The 18314-nt window shown below is 47.3% G+C and overlaps 1 protein-coding gene across 1 annotated transcript; it reads right to left on the reverse strand.

The window, feature by feature from the left end:
• Positions 1-11419: 11419 nt before the first annotated feature.
• On the reverse strand, positions 11420-15290 carry LOC119317150 (long-chain-alcohol oxidase FAO2-like). The gene is made up of 3 exons (XM_037591559.1): positions 14885-15290; positions 14497-14769; positions 11420-13370 (listed from the first exon to the last, which is right to left on the reverse strand). Exons 1-3 carry the CDS (start codon positions 15116-15118, stop codon positions 11592-11594), a joined length of 2286 nt encoding a protein of 761 aa, XP_037447456.1. The 5' UTR covers positions 15119-15290; the 3' UTR covers positions 11420-11591.
• Between the last annotated feature and the right edge of the window lie 3024 nt (positions 15291-18314).

Raw genomic sequence — 18314 nt, forward strand, 5'->3', positions numbered from 1 at the left:
GTATTAAGTTCATAAGAACAGAGTAACACTTTAAGCAAGATGACATGATGTAGAAGGATAAATTCATGCAATATGATAAAAACCCCATCTTGTTATCCTCGATGGCAACAATACAATACATGCCTTGCTGCCCCTACTGTCACTGGGAAAGGACACCGCAAGATTGAACCCAAATCTAAGCACTTCTCCCATTGCAAGAAAGATCAATCTAGTAGGCCAAACCAAACTGATAATTCGAAGAGACTTGCAAAGATAACCAATCATACATAAAAGAATTCAGAAGATTCAAATATTGTTCATAGATAAACTTGATCATAAACCCACAATTCATCGGTCTCAACAAACACACCGCAAAAGAAGATTACATGGAATAGATCTCCACAAGAGAGGGGGAGAACATTGTATTGAGATCCAAAAAGAGAGAAGAAGCCATCTAGCTAATATGGACCCGAAGGTCTGAGGTAAACTACTAACACTTCATCGGAGGGGCTATGGTGTTGATGTAGAAGCCCTCCGTGATCGATGCCCCGTCCGGCGAAGCTCCGGAACAGGCCCAAAGATTGGATCTCGTGGATACAGAAAGTTACGGCGATGGAATTAGGGTTTTGGCTCCGTATCTGATCGTTTGGTACGTAGGTATATATAGGAGGAAGGAGTACGTCGGTGGAGCAACAGGGGCCCACGAGGGTGGAGGGCACGCCTGGGGGGTAGGCGCGCCCCCTACCTCGTGGCTTCCCTGTTGGTTGCTTGACGTAGGGTCCAAGTCTCCTGGATCTTATTCGTTTCAAAAATCATGTTCCCGAAGGTTTCATTTCGTTTGGACTCCGTTTGATATTCTTTTTCTGCGAAACTCTGAAATAGGCAAAAAACAACAATTTTGGGCTGGGCCTCCGGTTAATAGGTTAGTCCCAAAAATAATATAAAAGTGAATAATAAAGCCCAATAATGTCCATAAGAGAAGATAATATAGCATGGAGCAATCAAAAATTATAGATACGTTGGTGACGTATCAAGCATCCCCAAGCTTAATTCCTCCTCGTCCTCGAGTAGGTAAATGATAAAAATAGAATGCGGAATGCTACTAGACATAATTTCAATGTAATTCTTCTTAATTGTGGTATGAATATTCAGATCCAAAAGATTCAAGACAAAAGTTTAGTATTGACATAAAAAATAATAATACTTCAAGCATACTAACTAAGCAATTATGTCTTCTCAAAATAACATGGCCAAAGAAAGTTATCCCTACAAAATCATATAGTCTGGCTATGCTCTATCTTCACCACACAAAGTATTTAAATCATGCACAACCCCGATGACAAGCCAATCAATTGTTTCATACTTTTGACATTCTCAAACTTTTTCAATCTTCACGCAATACATGAGCGTGAGCCATGGACATAGCACTATATGTGGAATAGAATGGTGATTGTGGAGAAGAAAAAAAAGGGAGAAGATAGTCTCACATCAACTAGGCGTATCAACGGGCTATGGAGATGCCCATTAATAGATATCAATGTGAGTGAGTAGGGATTGCCATGCAACAGATGCACTAGAGCTATAAGTATATGAAAGCTCAACAAAAGAAACTAAGTGGGTGTGCATCCAACTCGCTTGCTCACGAAGACCTAGGGCATTTTGAGGAAGCCCATCATTGGAATATGCAAGCCAAGTTTTATAATGAAAAATTTCCACTAGTATATGAAAGTGATATCATAGGAGACTCTCTATCATGAAGATCATGGTGCTACTTTGAAGCACAAGTGTGGTAAAAGGATAGTAGCATTGTCCCTTCTCTCTTTTTCTCTTAATTTTTTTTGGGCATTTTCTCTTTTTATGGCCTCTCTTTTTTCTCTTTTTTTTTCTTTTTTTAGTCCGGAGTATCATCCCGACTTGTGGGGGAATCATAGTCTCCATCATCCTTTCCTCACTTGAGACAATACTCTAATAATGATGATCATCACACTTTTATTTACTTACAACTCAACAATTACAACTCAATACTTAGAACAAAATATGACTCTATGTGAATGCTTCCGGCGGTGTACCAGGATACCCAATGAATCAAGAGTGACATGTATGAAAGAATTATGAACAGTAGCTTTGCCACAAACACGATGTCAACTACATGATCATGCAAAGCAATATGACAATGATGGAGCATATCATAATAATCAGAACGGTGGTAAGTTGCATGGCAATATATCTCGGAATGTCTATGGAAATGCCATGATAGGTAGGTATGGTGGCTGTTTTGAGGAAGGTATATGGTGGGTGTATGATACCGGCGAAAAGTGCGCGGTATTAGAGAGGCTAGCAATGGTGGAAGGAAGAAAAATGTGTATAATCCATGGACTCAACATTAGTCATAAAGAACTCATATACTTATTGCAAAAATCTACAAGTTATCAAAGCAAAGTATTACGTGCATGCTCTTAGGGGGATAGATTGGTAGGAAAAGACCATCGCTCGTCCCCGACCGCCACTCATAAGGAAGACAATCAATAAATAAATTATACTCCGACTTCATCACATAACGATTCACCATACGTGCATGCTACGAGAATCACAAACTTTAACACAAGTATCTCTCAAATTCACAACTACTCAACTAGCATGACTTTAATATCACCATCTTTATATCTCAAAACAATCATCAAGCATCAAACTTCTCTTAGTATTCAACACACTCATAAGAAAGTTTTTACTAATCTTGTATACCTAGCATATTAGGATTATTTAAGCAAATTACCATGCTATTTAAGACTCTCAAAATAATCTAAGTGAAGCATGAGAGATCAATAGTTTCTATAAAACAAATCCACCACCGTGCTCTAAAAGATATAAGTGAAGTACTAGAGCAAAACTATATAACTCAAAAGATATAAGTGAAGCACATAGAGTATTCTAATAATTTCCGAATCATGTGTCTCTCTCTCAAAAGGTGTGTACAGCAAATATGATTGTGTTAAACTAAAAAGCAAAGACTCAAATCATACAAGACGCTCCAAGAAAAACACATATCATGTGGTAAATAAAAATATAGCTCCAAATAAAGTTACCGATAGAAGTAGACGAAAGAGGGGATGCCTTCCGGGGCATCCCCAAGCTTTGGCCTCTAGGTGTCCTTAGATTATCTTGGGGTTGCCATGGGCATGCCCAAGCTTAGGCTATTGCCACTCCTTGTTCCATAATCCATCAAATCTTTACCCAAAATTTGAAAACTTCACAACACAAAACTTAAAGTAGAAAATCTCGTGAGCTCCGTTAGCGAAAGAAAACAAAACACCACTTCAAGGTACTGTAATTAACTCATTATTTATTTATATTGGTGTTAAACCTACTATATTCCAACTTCTCTATGGTTTATAAACTATTTTACTAGCCATAGATTCATCAAAATAAGTAAACAACACACGAAAAACAGAATCTGTCAAAAATAGAACAGTCTGTAGTAATCTGTAGCTAGCGCAATATCTGGAACCCCAAAAATTCTAAAATAAATTGCTGGACATGAGTAATTTATCTATTAATCATCTTCAAAAAGAATTAACTAAATATCACTTTCCAAATAAAAATGGCAGCAGTTCTCATGAGCGCTAAAGTTTCTGTTTTTTACAGCAAGATTAACAAGACTTTTCCCAAGTCTTCCCAACGGTTCTACTTGGCACAAACACTAATTAAACACAAAAAACACAACCAAAACAGAGGCTAGATAAATTATTTATTACTAAAAAGGAGCAAAAAGCAAGGAATAAAAATAAAATTGGGTTGCCTCCCAACACGCGCTATTGTTTAACGCCCCTATCTAGGCATAAAAGCGAGGATAGATCTAGGTATTGCCATAGTAATAAGATAGATCGGTGAAACTCATTTCATATTCTCTACGTTCGGCAGCAAGTTTTCTTTGAGGCAAGCAAAAGTAATCAAAAGGGCTAAATTTAATGGGACAAAAGTCCCCAAGATCAACTTTGGGAGGTATATGTTCCTCCTTTGGCCCTTCGTATTGCACAACCAATTCATTATTATAAGCATTCTTTTGACAGAACTTTGTGAGCCTATACTCAAGAGAATATCCTAGTTCATTATTTCGAATGGCCAAATCATCATTAAGTTCAGAAATTCTATCAACTAAAACATTGGTAGGAACCCTTAAGATTTTCATTGAAAGCAACATAGTCTAGAGATTGAAAACACATTATTTCTTCTTGATCAAAAAGGATAGCCTCTATGGGAGGACGGCAAGCGTCCACCCTATAATGCGCAAAGATTTCTTTGGCCTCTTATATTATGAATCTAAACTCATGAGCCAAAAAGATAGTAGCGGCAGGCTTAATAGAAGAATGCTCAATATTAGAAAATTCAAGGAAAATCCTTTGTATGCAAGGGTGCATGTGCATGAATTGTCTTTCACGTTCAACTACAAGTATGGCAATAGCGTCCGCAAGACTACTACTTCTATGAAGGATAGAACTACCCGTAGAAGGTAAAGCACCGACACAAGTAAAGAAATCTTGGATAACTCCTTTTCCAATTATATTACCACTACCAATACGGAATTTTTTTGTATGTAAGATAGGGGGTTCTTCAGCAGGAGCATCATAATTTTTCATGATATTATTATTGTCCATATCGACAATAATTTCCCCAATTTCAGACATAACGGCAGAAAGTGCAAAAGGCAAAAAGAGGAAAATAGATAAAGAGAGGGAGGATAGAGAGAGAGAGGGCGAATAAAACGGCAAGGGTGAAGTGGTGGAGAGGAAAACGAGAGGCAAATGACAAATAATGTAATGCGGGAGATAAGGGTTTGTGATGGGTACTTGGTATGTTGACTTTTGCGTAGACCTTCCCCGGCAACGGCGCCAGAAATGCTTCTTGCTACCTCTTGAGCACTGCGTTGGTTTTCCTTTGAAGAGGAAAGGATGATGCAACAAAGTAGCGTAAGTATTTCCCTCAGTTTTTGAGAACCAAGATATCAATCCAGTAGGAGGCTACGCGCGAGTCCCTCGCACCTACACAAAACAAATAAATCCTCGCAACCAACGCGATAAGGGGTTGTCAATCCCTACATGGTCACTTACGAGAGTGAGATCTGATAGATATGATAAGATAATATTTTTGGTATTTTTATGATAAAGATGCAAAGTAAAATAAAAAGCAATGAAAATAACTAAGTGTTGGAAGATTAATATGATGGAAGATAGACCCGGGGGCCATAGGTTTCACTAGTGGCTTCTCTCAAGAGCATAAGTATTTTACGGTGGGTGAACAAATTACCGTCGAGCAATTGACAGAATTGAGCATAGTTATGAGAATATCTAGGTATGATCATGTATATAGGCATCACGTCCGAGACAAGTAGGCCGACTCCTGCCTGCAACTACTACTATTACTCCACACATCGACCGCTATCCAGCATGCATCTAGAGTATTAAGTTCATAAGAACAGAGTAACGCTTTAAGCAAGATGATATGATGTGGAGGGATAAATTCATGCAATATGATAAAAAACCCATCTTGTTATCCTCGATGGCAATAATACAATACGTGCCTTGCTGCCCCTACTGTCACTGGGAAAGGACACCGCAAGATTGAACCCAAAGCTAAGCACTTCTCCCATTGCAAGAAAGATCAATCTAGTAGGCCAAACCAAACTGATAATTCGAAGAGACTTGCAAAGATAACCAATCATACATAAAAGAATTCAGAAGATTCAAATATTGTTCATAGATAAACTTGATCATAAACCCACAATTCATCGGTCTCAACAAACACACCGCAAAAGAAGATTACATGGAATAGATCTCCACAAGAGAGGGGGAGAACATTGTATTGAGATCCAAAAAGAGAGAAGAAGCCATCTAGCTAATAACTATGGACCCGAAGGTCTGAGGTAAACTACTAACACTTCATCGGAGGGGCTATGGTGTTGATGTAGAAGCCCTCCGTGATCAATGGCCCCTCCGGCGAAGCTCTGGAATAGGCCCCAAGATGGGATCTCGTGGATACAGGAAGTTACGGCGGTCGAATTAGGGTTTTGGCTCCGTATCTGATCGTTTGGTGGTACGTAGGTATATATAGGAGGAAGGAGTACGTCGGTGGAGCAACAGGGGGCCCATGAGGGTGGAGGGCGTGCCTGGGGGGGGGGGGAGGCGCGCTCCCCTACCTCGTGGCTTCCCTGTTGGTTGCTTGACGTAGGGTCCAAGTCTCCTGGATCTTGTTCGTTCCAAAAATCACGTTCCCGAAGGTTTCATTCCGTTTGGACTCTGTTTGATATTCTTTTTCTACGAAACTCTGAAGTAGGCAAAAAACAGTAATTCTCCGTTGGTCCTCCGGTTAATAGGTTAGTCCCAAAAATAATATAAAAGTGAATAATAAAGCCCAATAATGTCTAAAATAGAAGATAATATAGCATGGAGAAATTGAAATTTATAGATATGTTGGAGACGTATCATTGATGCATTGCTAGGTATATCCTCACACATGGTCTTTCCATATCTTTTGTTGATGCATAGGTTGATGATGATATGACCTTGGGGACGTACCAGGTTAGGTCTGCATACAAGTTAAAGCCTAGGAAGGGAATCAACAAGTACACACCTTAAGACTTCACCCAAAGAGGCAAAAGGACGGTCGGCACCTCGCGGATGGCGGCTTTGGACGACTATTTGGATGACGATGTGGATGACATGGAGGAACCGGAGCCGGAGCGGGAGCGGGTTCCTCTTCCTAGGAAGGTGAAGAAGTTAGCCAGCAAGAGGAGGGGGGGGGGAGCAGCCAAAAAGCGCTCAAGGAACTAGTCATCGTCCTCTATTTGTAATGTTGAACTTGAAGTGGTGGTAGCTTTTAGTAATGTGAAACTTGTTATTTCGTTTAACTTGGAGTGGTGGTAGCTCTATGTTGAACTTGAAGTCATTGTATGTCTTAGTTATGTTGAACTTAGAGTGGTGGTAGCTCTATGTTGAACTTGAAGTCATTGGTTGTCTTAGCAATGTTGAACTTGTTGTCTTAGCAATGTTGAACTTGTTGTCTTAGTAATGTTCAACTGGAAATGCTGTCTTTGTTGAACTTAAAGATCCTTACTGCTTATTATAGGAAATGTTGAACTGTGCTTGAAAATGACCCGGTTTGCAACTTTGCAAGTTACAGCCGGTGCAACGCCTAGCCTGGAGGCGCCACATTCTGTTGTGCAACGCCTAGCACCAGAGAGCAAACAACTGTGAAGACAACATATGCACAAAGTACTTCACGACACATAGTACTTCATGACACATACTAGTTTATAACACATAGTACTTCAACTTGAGGAGTAGTTCATACAACCAAATTTAGGAGGAAATACATAGTACTTCACGACACATAGTAGTTCACAACCAAATGGAGGAGGAGAGATAGTAGTTCATGACACATAGTAGTTCACAACCAAATCGAAGAGCATAGTTTAGAGGATAACATGATCATCGTCCACAAGCAAGTTGAAGATGACATAGCTCTATTGCGTAGAGCAAGGCCCCTTTCCCTTCTTCTTCTTCCTCTCTTCTTCCTCTTCCTCCTCCTTTTTCCTTATGAGGTGGGCCTCCTTAACCAGCCTCTCCATGAATATCTGATTCTCCCTCTCTTTTTTTCAGCTGCAATTGCCCAAAGTTTCATGGTTCCTTCTTCAAAATCCTTTTGACGCTTCTTCTGTGCCTCCTCACATTTCCTCACCAACCCTTGATCCCTAGCGCGCATCGCATTTGACGCTCTCTCTTTTGCCTTCCTCTTCTCCTCAAGCTCCTCTTCATTCTTTTTCTTTAGCTTGGCTGCATCCTCCTCTCTAAGCTTCTTCGCAGCCTTCTCCCACCATCCCGCCATCTCATCTTTGCCATCCTCCTTCATTGTTGGTTTGTTGGGTTGGGAAGCCACCATACCTACAATGAGTGAAACATAATGGTTAGTAAAGACAATAAGAACAAATGGAAGCACATGTAAAACAAGAACATATGAAAAAGAAGAACATATAAAAAACAAGAACATATGAAAAACAAGAACATATGAAACATTATAGTTAGTGAGCAACATACGGAAATGGTCCATCGAGGTATCCAAACATTCCTCTATAACAACCTTGCCCTTGTCCATCACCATGGCCAAGTCCATCACCAAGGCCAAGTCCATCACCACTATTGCCGTCACGGGTAATCCACGTGCACCTTTAAGCACCCTATTAAAGCATTCGGCCATATTGCTTGTCATTTGACCGTGTCTCCGGCCATCTTCATCAAAATCACGTGCCCACTTGTTCCGGTGTTGAATGTGCCTATTGAGAAAGTCTTGACCCCCGGGATCAAGTTTTTTGTGTGCGAGCAATTTGTTCAACAAAGTGGCGAATCGATTCTCGGAGAAAGCGAGACAACAATCTTGAAGATCATCGGCCAACTCCTTAAGGCCACATGCCCTATAGAAGTTTGAACAAAAGTGCCTCATGCACCATCGATGGTGCAACGGAGCATGCCCGGGAATGTCAATCTCCACCGCGTTAAGAATTCCTTGACGTCGATCCGATATGACACAAATTTCCCTTTGAGCGGGTAACACCTTCGTCCTCAAAAGACGCAAAAACCACTCCCAGTTGTCATTGTTCTCCGCCTCAACCAAAGCAAATGCCAATGGCAACACCCGGTTATTGGCATCACTTGCTATCGCAACCAACAAGGTGCCCTTGTATTGTCCGGTCAAGAACGTGCCATCAATGGCGATGACCGGCCTACAGTGTTCGAAAGCCCTCACGCATTGCCCGAACGCCCAAAATGCACGGCCAAATACTCGGACTTTCCTTCCTTCATGATCCGTTGTTTGGTGCCCATGAGGCTCGACCACATGAACCATGCCCGAGTTTGCGGCGGCCATGGCTAACAACAACCTAGGGATTCCGTCGTATGCTTGCTCCCAAGTACCATACACCATCTTAAATGCGGCTTGCTTCGCCTTCCGTGCCTTGCCGTACTTCACCTTGTAATGAAAGATGGCTTTCACAAGGTCAATGACATGTTGGACGCTCATTGTTGGAAGTGTGGATATTGAGTTCAAGAGCCTGTAAGCGATGAACTTGGACGTGAGTTGTCTGTGGTCTTGGGACACAATCTTGCCATCCACCCTTTTGCCTCGGCACATGTGAGTTGGCACACAACTCACTACGTGCCAAGTGGGACCTCCTTTCCATGGTCTTGCACGCACAATCCACGGACATATTTCATCTTCATATGCACATGCAACCGTGTAGCGCACATTGACGTTCGAGTGCACCACCTTGTGTGGACGATAATGCGTAACCGAGTAGTTGTCGAGCCACATCTTCAATTCCAAGAAGGTTTCAAACTTAGACCCTTTAGCAATCCGGTTTTTGTCGTCTCCCAAATCATGGTGAGACCTTGGCCTAACCCCAAGAGATATAGATTTGCCACCATCCACAACAGCTTCATCCGCGAGACTAACATCCTTGAACAATGGTGTCTTGTGATCCCGACCGAATACCTTCTCGAAAGTTTCGGCCTCCTTCACCGTGAACCCCTCCTCATCAACTTGTTCATCGGGACCTTCGTCATCCGAATCCGATGCATATGCACGGGAAAAAAGGATGGAATGGTCCATTGTCTCTTGCAAATGATATTTGTCGAGATCACCCACATTGTTGTCATGGAGATCAACTTCATTGTCATCGTCCGCATACTCATCATTGTCCTCCTGCAAAGCTTCATCTTGGTTGTTTGTAAACAGGCTCAATATTGGCCTCACTTCTTGGGTCAAAAGAGGTTCAACAATTTCATCTCGCTTCAAGGGTGGGGGGCTACTAGCAACCAAAGGGGAGGATTTCCGGTTCAAGTCCAAATGCAAACTTGAATCAACCTTGTTCGTTGCAAATAACTCAAGAGCCTTGTCAAGTGATTCGGCCACCGTTTCCTTGTATGCAACCCAACGTTGCTCTGAGTTGACACACATTGTCTTCCAACGGATGTGCATTCCAAAACCTACATTATGCCTTCCCTCCAACTCAATGATATCACTAGGGTCCATCCAATTCAAATCTTTCCTCACTTGTTGCAAGATCTCCGCATAGCTAGGACTACTATCAAACACCATGTCAAGCTCATCCGGTCCCGGTTCAATATTGCCTTTCAAGAAGGCGTCTTTGTCCCCATGATGAACAAACACACATGTTCTTCCCATCCCTATAAGCATTCAAATAACACAACGTAACATTGCTTCCATGAGTACTAATTTAAGGATTAACACGGAATACAAACCCTAAAATATATATCAAACAACAACCCTAACCCTAACCCTAACCCTAACCATAACCCTAGCCCTAAACCTAACCCTAGCACCAACATAAGAACACCCCTAAGAATAACCCTAACATACTAACAAAGCCTAATCATAGGAAATTGGCAAACAAAGATCTCATATCTCCATGCAAATCTCTAGATATCAACAAAACTAGGGTTTCCCCAAACTAGCAACAAATGAGCAATTTGATAACATTACTTGGATCAAAACAAGGGGATCGGAGAAGATTACCTTGAGGGAGGGTTTGACTTCGAAATCCACGGACAAATTCTTCAAATTTGCAAGATTTGGGAGAGGATTTGAGAGGGGAAGAGAGTGGGAGAGGGGGCAAAGCTCGGGTTGGGATGTGTGGGGTGGGGGGAGTGGGGGAGGGGGCCCAGCCAAGCGGCTGGATAAGTCACAGTGCAGCGCCCGAGCGCTAGGCGCTGCACATTAAACGTGTGGCGCCTAGCTCCTAGGCACTGCACTGCTGGGTGCGGGCCCAGGGGCTGCCACGGTGGACTAGCGTGCAACCCCCCCTCGAGGTAGGCACTGCACCATTGGGTGTGGCGCCTGCGTGGCGGGCGCTACACAAAAAGGTCATCGACGTGAAATAGTTTCACGGACAGTTCATTCTGTGAATTGATTTCGTCTCGAGGTCAAAATTGTCAAATTTGCCTCCAGGAACCATCTTGCTATACTGTACCCACCGAAAAAAAACATTTCACTACAAAATTGTCGAGCGAGCTGTGGCACTGCGCTAACTTGTGCACCATTCATACATTTTTAGGGCATAAAAACGATTAATGCAATTTCACCCCATGTTTTTCCCCGCGGAGAAGAAAAATGACTCGAATGAATGTGCAATGCCAATTGTTCGCCATCACTCCCTCTGTACTAAAAAAGAAAGCTTGAAAGTTTTGTCCGAAATCAAATGTTGTAAAGTTTGATTAGAAAAAAAAATCAACAACCACAACGCCTAAATATGCATAATAAATATTTTATTGCATTAAATGATACTTTTTTTACACCGCAGAAAAATGATAGTATTTTGACATTGTAGTTGTCGAAATATTTTTATGAACTTACATAGTAAAATATTTGCACCATCTGATTTCAATCAAAATGTATAGATCTTCTTTTCAAGCATGAAAGCAGTACTGCACAGACCAATATGAGCACGCAGCACTTCGTAATCTCAACCATATGTCCATACTGATCCGCAACGTTCTTGTATCACAAACAAGACCCAAACTTATTCCGCGTACGTGCCGCAACTATTATTAATCTGTGGAGTGGTTTCTCCCGGAGGACGGGTCGCGTTTCAGCTGCTCCGCGATGCCGGTGGCGAGGCAGTAGGCCACGGACTGTATGGTGATCATGGGGTTGACGCCCACCGCGCTGGGCAGGACGCTGCCGTCGCACACGTACAGCCGCTCCGCCTCCCAGCTCTCGCCGCGCGCGTCCACGGCGCCGTCCCCGGCCGTCGCGCCCATCCTGCAGCTGCCCATCTGGTGCGCCGTGCAGCACAGGCTCCAGTTCTCGCTCTTGGACTGCGGCCCGCGCACCCCGGTCACGCCGTCCAGGAACTCCTCCACCTCCTCCTCCGTCGCGCCCTTGCACCTCAGCCTCTGCCCGTCGCTCCGGTGCGTGCCCACCTCCGTCGCGCCGGCCGCCACCAGGATGCGCAGCGCCCTCCGCAGCCCCTCGCGCTGGTTCTCCCTGTCCACCGGGTCCAGGTGGTACGCGATCCGCCGCTCGCCGTGCACCGTCCCCGACCCGCGGTCCCTCACCAGGGAGAAGATGTGCACCGTCCGCCCGTAGTTGAGCATCCGCTCCTTCATGTCGCGCCCGGACACCCAGGGGAACTGCGTCCCCGCGGCGGCCACGCCCATCAGCGGCGTCTCCAGGATGGCCCGGTGCGGCAGCCCGTCGCCGCCGGCAGCCTCCACCTTGTGCAGGGACGTGATGATGCCGCCCTCGTACATCTTGCCCTTCAGCTCCGGCATCTTGCCCGGCGGGAAGTAGCCCCACGCCATGGCGGTCGGGTGGAGGTGGAGGTTCTTGCCGATGTGCGGGTTCTTGAGCCCGCTGCCGCGCAGCAGCACCGGCGTGAGGAGGGAGCCGCCCGCTGCGACGGTCACCTTGGCGCGCACCTCCAGCTTCCTCGTGATCGCCGGGTTGGAGCTGGTAGCCACCACACCGACACACCGCTTCCCCCTCGCACCGGCCGCGTCAGTGAACAGCAGCTTCTCCGCCTTGCAACCCGTCAGGATCACGGCGCCGCGGGCCACCGCGTCGACCAGCCACGTCGTGTCCGTGCCGCGCTTGTCCCCGGTGCGGCAGCCGTACCCGCAGCTGCCGCAGTAGTGGCCCTCCGACGAGTTCCTCGCCACCGGCTCGACCTTGTACCCCAGCTTCTCGCACCCCTTGCGCAGGACCTTGTTCTGGAGCCCCTCCTCCTTGCAGCCCGACGTCACGCCAAGCCGCTTGAACACCGCGTCCATCGCGGCGGTGTACTCTGACTTGTCGAACAGCGGCAGGCCGTGCGCGGCCGCCCACTCCTTGCGCACGCTGTCGGGTGTCTTGATGCAGGCCGACCAGTTGACGGCTGAGCCGCCGCCGACCGTGGAGCCGGCCAGGAGGAGCCCGCTGCCGCTGATCGTGCTCACGAACCCGCCGTACTCGTAGAGCTGGCTCATCGACGGGCCCTCGATGGACGTGTAGTCCCTGGCCGTGAAGTAGTTCCCCTTCTCGATGACCACCACCTTGTGGCCGGCCCCTGCGAGCACCGCGGCGGCCACGCCCCCGCCGCAGCCGGAGCCGACGATGACGACATCGCACTCGATCCTGCACACGTTACGCGACGCGTCCTCGGTCACCGCGAGTTCCTTTTCGGCGAGGCTAGTCGGGAGGGACGCGTCCGTCTGGTGGATGGTCTCGACCACGCCGTCGTCGAGTGGCCGCTTGGTGTTTGCTTGTTCCTCTTGCTCCGTAGCCTCGTCCGTTGCCGGGCTGTAGCCGATTGCTCGCCAGTGAGGATTCTCCGAGTTCTCGTCGGTCTGCGGGAAATGAAACACCATCGTCACAGCTGTTTGCTGTTAGGGCATGTACAATGATTGAAAAGATAGTCTTATCTTAAGTCTTGCATGTAATTTAAAGATGACAAAAAAGTATGTCCACAATGAGTTATATTTTAGCCTTATCTTTAATAACTAGCAACTCCTTAAAATATGGTGAGACAAATTGTGCTAAGAGATCATCTTTTGTCTTATCTTAAATAAGAGAAGATAAGCCTTTTCTTACGAGTTCTCTCTCCTCCATCTCATTATTTATCTCATTATTTATTCCATGTGGCATTTCTAAGATAGCATCATTGTACATGCCCTCATTTTCAACTCAACAAATCCACTGCATTGCCGGAGCTGGTTCCTGTCATTTTCAACTTAAAATCTATTTTCGTTCTCAAAAAAATAATCTATTTCTAGCACGCTACCTAAATTCGGGCCCAATTGGTGTCGTCGGAGAAGGTGAAGAATTAGTGAGATTGTTCGGAAGTCGCAGCCAAGACATTTTGGGAAAAAATTGGGAAAAACCCAACAAGAAATTAAGTGTGCCTGTGCCATAAGGTCTCCAACCACTAATAAATTCTAAAAACGGGGACACGTCTCACTCTCTTGGATTGTCCATACAGTAATAACCAACGGCCAGCGGTGCACACCATGATCGGCATGGTCCATCGACGCATCACCATCAGGAGCGCTGCGGCGGTGATTCGCAGGGCCTGGGATCCGTCGCGCTGTAAGCCCACAATTCACACGTTCGGCCCAAGGAGTAAAACGATTACTGACGAACCACCCGATGTTCACAAAGAGCATGTGGCCTTTCGTCAGACTATCATGAAAGCCGTGGTACACTGGCTGCTAAACAGCGTGCATGCATGCGTCCATTATTGCACCGTGCCGCGCGCGCGCAGAGGCGCCATGGCCAACAGGCAACAGCAAGATCGTACGCTATACTTCCACCACAAATATAGTCGTATACTCGTATATAAGCTGCCGCCTGCCGATGCAATGCACGCGAGAAGCTTAGCTAATGTTTTCATTTGCAAACTGTACATGAAGTCGTACCGGGTGTGGCAAATGGTTAAGACATACTACTGCTACAAAAGTAGGCGCGCGTGCTTACCCAGGAGTAGAAGACGTAGAGGCAGAAGACCTTGACGAGGAGGAAGAAGAGGCGCAGAGGCGGGAGCATGGTCTCCCGGCTCCACCGGCGCAGCGCGTCCTCCCGCCGGTCCACCGGCATCTCCGCGAACCGCTGCACGAACGGGGAGCTCCACGACAGGCACCGGGCGCCGCACAGCGCGAGCGTCCCCAGCCGCGTGCCCAGCAGCCACAGCACCGTCCGCACCAGCGTCAGCGCCTCCCGGAGACACATTGCCGACATCAGCTGCGCCACCTGAGCGCGCGTGTACGCACAGAGTCAGCCGCCGGTTGGTAGCAAAACGCAGGTCGTCAAGACAGGTCGTCGTATCGTAGCTAGTCGCAGGTATATGTGTGTGTGTGCTACTAACCTCGTCCGGAACGGGCGGGTCGGCGGCGGATGCGAGGAAGAAGTCCCGGACGGCCTTGTCAGCGGCCAGGTGGTGGGCGTCGGGCGGCAGCGACGGGACCAGCGCGCCGCAGACGGCGGTGAGCGACATCATCTGGGTGGCGGAGAAGCCGTGCGTGTAGGGCTCCGTCCTCGCGCCTCCTCCCCGCAGGAGGGGGTGGCCCTGCCTTCCTCTCTGCTTCTTGTCCTCTTCCATGGCGCCTGGCCTTTCTGATGTCCTCAAAGCACAGGGGTGTAGTGGAGCGTGGGTGGGTGGGTAGCGGCGAGCTGCGAGACAAGCGGAGTGTGGAGGTACCGAGGCTTTAACATTGGACGATGATGGATGGGCGGCAGCGTCCGCTGCTTTCCGGGCCCCGCGGAACGCGGAAGGATTGCGAGATTTCAGAACCATCCAGCCACAGCATTTTATTTTACTGCCTGATCATCTCATCTGTTAACTGAACCGGAGGTGCAGAGTAACAGTCTGAACTGAACTGAATCTAGAACGGTGCACAGCTCATCGGCTGGGACGGCTTACGTGCCGCGGCACGGCAGCCTGCTGTGTCCTCGCACGGCCGGCGCAACGGCTCAACCGCGCGCGTGTTCTGTCCCCTCGGCGGGCTGGATGCTGCGAGCTGCAACCACGGAATTGTGGCCGTGTGCCATTTTGCTTGGAGATTCTGGAGGAGGCGGACGGATGCTCGGCGCACCGCGCACGTACGTTGCAACAGCAAAAACGGAGAGTCCCGATCCAATTGACTTCTTACCGACCTTAGAGCATCTCTAGATCTCTCGTATCGCAAACCTTTAAAGCGGGGTATAAGGACCGTGAAAAACGTGTTTTAAAGGCTGGCGTGGGCTGCGACGAAACAGATTCCGCAAAGCCAAACGGTAAAACAGAATATTCACACATCCGGCCTTACGGGGTCTGTTCCGCCGCAGCCCACGCGAGCCCCCAAAACGAAAAAACAAAATGGACAATTTGACAGCAATTCCGATAAATGGCTACAAATTTAAACAATCAAACATAGTTTGCGCGAAAATTAAACATAGTTTCATCCATGACTCAGAAGAACCTCATGCAAAAACCACTGCCATCTCCATGACCGGCATCATCACTCTACACCACCATCACCGGTGTAATCCATGACCATCATCACCATAATCACTATCCATCACCGGCATCGAAGCCACCACCCGTCGCGGCTTGCTTCCTTCTCTCCAAGATCTCCCTCGCAGTATCGTGCCATTCTTTGGTGAGGTCGTCCATGTCATTGTCATTCATCATCATGATCTTGTTCTCCTCTTGAAGAAGCTTAGCCAAGGCCTTGTTCTCCTCGGCAAGGGCTCATCTCTCCTCAATCGCGACCTTGCGCAACCCCTCTTCCTTGAGTAAATGCCACTTTTCTTGCTTCTCTTGCGCCTACTTGTCGGCCAACTCCTTCTTTGCCTCCAATGTCTTGGCCACCATCAACGCATTTGATTGCACCATGTGTTAGGAACCCAGCAGTATATCTCTCGATCCATTACACTAGCTCACGAATTCGAGTCTCAAGTAGCGATTATAGTATCGGGTACATGAATTGGAAGAATGGGATCGAGGGATAGAGAGGAACAGGTGCCGCCGCCGTTGCCGTGATCCACTAGATGGCCTCTCCTTCTGTGCGTCTGGCTTAAGTAGTTGGAGTGATGAGCCTCGGATGGGCCAAGTCCATGGGCTGGCCCAAGGGGTAGGCCCTGTACGTGTACATGTTAGGAGGGCTCCTAACATCCCTCCCTCCTTGAAATCCGGCTTGACCCCAAGTCGGCACCACCAAGGACCGCCCGGGTCCCATTGCACTCGATGGTCGTTGACTTGCTTGAAGTTGCGATGGTAGCAGAAGGCGGGGTGCCTTGAACGACATGGGAGTAGTAGTCATGGACGATGGCTACCCAACCAAAGGAACTGTCGAGGGAGTAGTCATTGTTGAAGCCGTTGGAGTACTTGCGGTCGACGGAGCCTTGTGTGAAGCAGGCAGCAATAGCGATGACACCCCTCCCTCCTTGAGAACATTGTTGATCGGAGCCGGTAAAGGGTAGTATACCACCCGTGGCATGTGCTCTCTTGCTAATCACCTCCACCATCATAATTGTCGATGACCGAAAAGTAGAAGCTAGGAAGGTGACAAGACAGCGGGCAACCAAGATGGCGCACCTCCCTTTTTGAAACACCTCTCGTCGAATCAATTTCCTTAGCAACAACAATCTAAGGCCTCCAGGATCCCAAGACGTGTCAAGCTGGTCCATGCCCATGTCAAATCCTAACAGATCCATACCGTACGAGAGCAGATAATCTGAATGAAGACCAATTAAGGAGCACCGGCCGATAAATTCAACATTCCGCAAGTCAGTGATGTCCACCTGATGATCTATGTACATCACAAGCTCATGGGACATAGCCCCACACACATCAAGTACTGGAAACTCAATTTTCGAACTGTTGCTGGGACACGAACTTCTGCTGATAAAGAATTCAAACCAAGGGCGTAGTCCGCCACTATGCTTGATCATCACATGCGGCTGGTGAACAAAAAGACCGCCAACTTGTTCAAAACTACATGCGGAATTACCAAAGCTGAATCTGGTTAAACTGTAGCTTGCCAATGAGCCCACCGAGGTAAGTACACGGTGTGACGCCCTTGATTCAATCGTACACTAATCATACACGCATATGTGTACGATCAAGATCAAGGACTCACGGGAGGATATCACTGTTGGGGAACGTAGTAATTTCAAAAAAATTCCTATGCTCACGCAAGATCATGGTGATGCATAGCAACGAGAGGGGAGAGTGTTGTCTACGTACCCTCGTAGACCGGCAACAGAAGTGTTGACACAACGTAGAGGAAGTACTCGTACGTCTTCCCGATCCGACCGATCCAAGTACCGAACGTACGGCACCTCCGAGTTCTGCACATGTTCAACTCGGTGACGTCCCTCGAGTTCCGATCCAGCAAAACGTTGAGGGAGAGTTTCGTCAGCATGACGGCGTGATGACGATGATGATGTTCTACCGATGCAGGGCTTCGCCTAAGCACCGCTACGATATGACCGAGGTGGAATATGGTGGAAGGGGGCACCGCACACGGCTAAGGAACGATCACGGGGATCAACTTGTGTGTCATGGGGTGCCCCCTTGCCTCAGTATATAAAGGAGGGAGAGGGGGAGGTGCGGCCGGCCCTATGGGTGCGCCTGGAGGAGTCCTACTCCAACCGGGAGTAGGACTCCCCCCTCTTGCCTTGTTGGAAAAGGAAGGAGGAAGGGAGAAAGAGGAAAGGGGGGCGCCGCCCCCCTTCCTTGTCCTATTCGGACTAGGGGGGAGGGGGCGCGCGGCCTGCCCTGGCCGGCCCTCCTCTTCTCCCTTATGGCCCAT

Source organism: Triticum dicoccoides, chromosome 6A (genome assembly GCF_002162155.2).
Source record: "Triticum dicoccoides isolate Atlit2015 ecotype Zavitan chromosome 6A, WEW_v2.0, whole genome shotgun sequence".
In the NCBI taxonomy this organism is placed as follows: Eukaryota; Viridiplantae; Streptophyta; class Magnoliopsida; order Poales; family Poaceae; genus Triticum; species Triticum dicoccoides.

What these genes read in the sequence shown, in the direction of transcription:
- LOC119317150 (XM_037591559.1), bottom strand. Translation starts at nt 15,118, where the DNA reads ATGGAAGAGGACAAGAAGCAGAGAGGAAGGCAGGGCCACCCCCTCCTG. An exon ending in ACCCGCCCGTTCCGGACGAG is followed by an intron (nt 14,770 to 14,884) that starts GTTAGTAGCACA and finishes ACGCGCGCTCAG; the next exon opens with GTGGCGCAGCTGATGTCGGC. An exon ending in TCTACGTCTTCTACTCCTGG is followed by an intron (nt 13,371 to 14,496) that starts GTAAGCACGCGC and finishes CATTTCCCGCAG; the next exon opens with ACCGACGAGAACTCGGAGAA.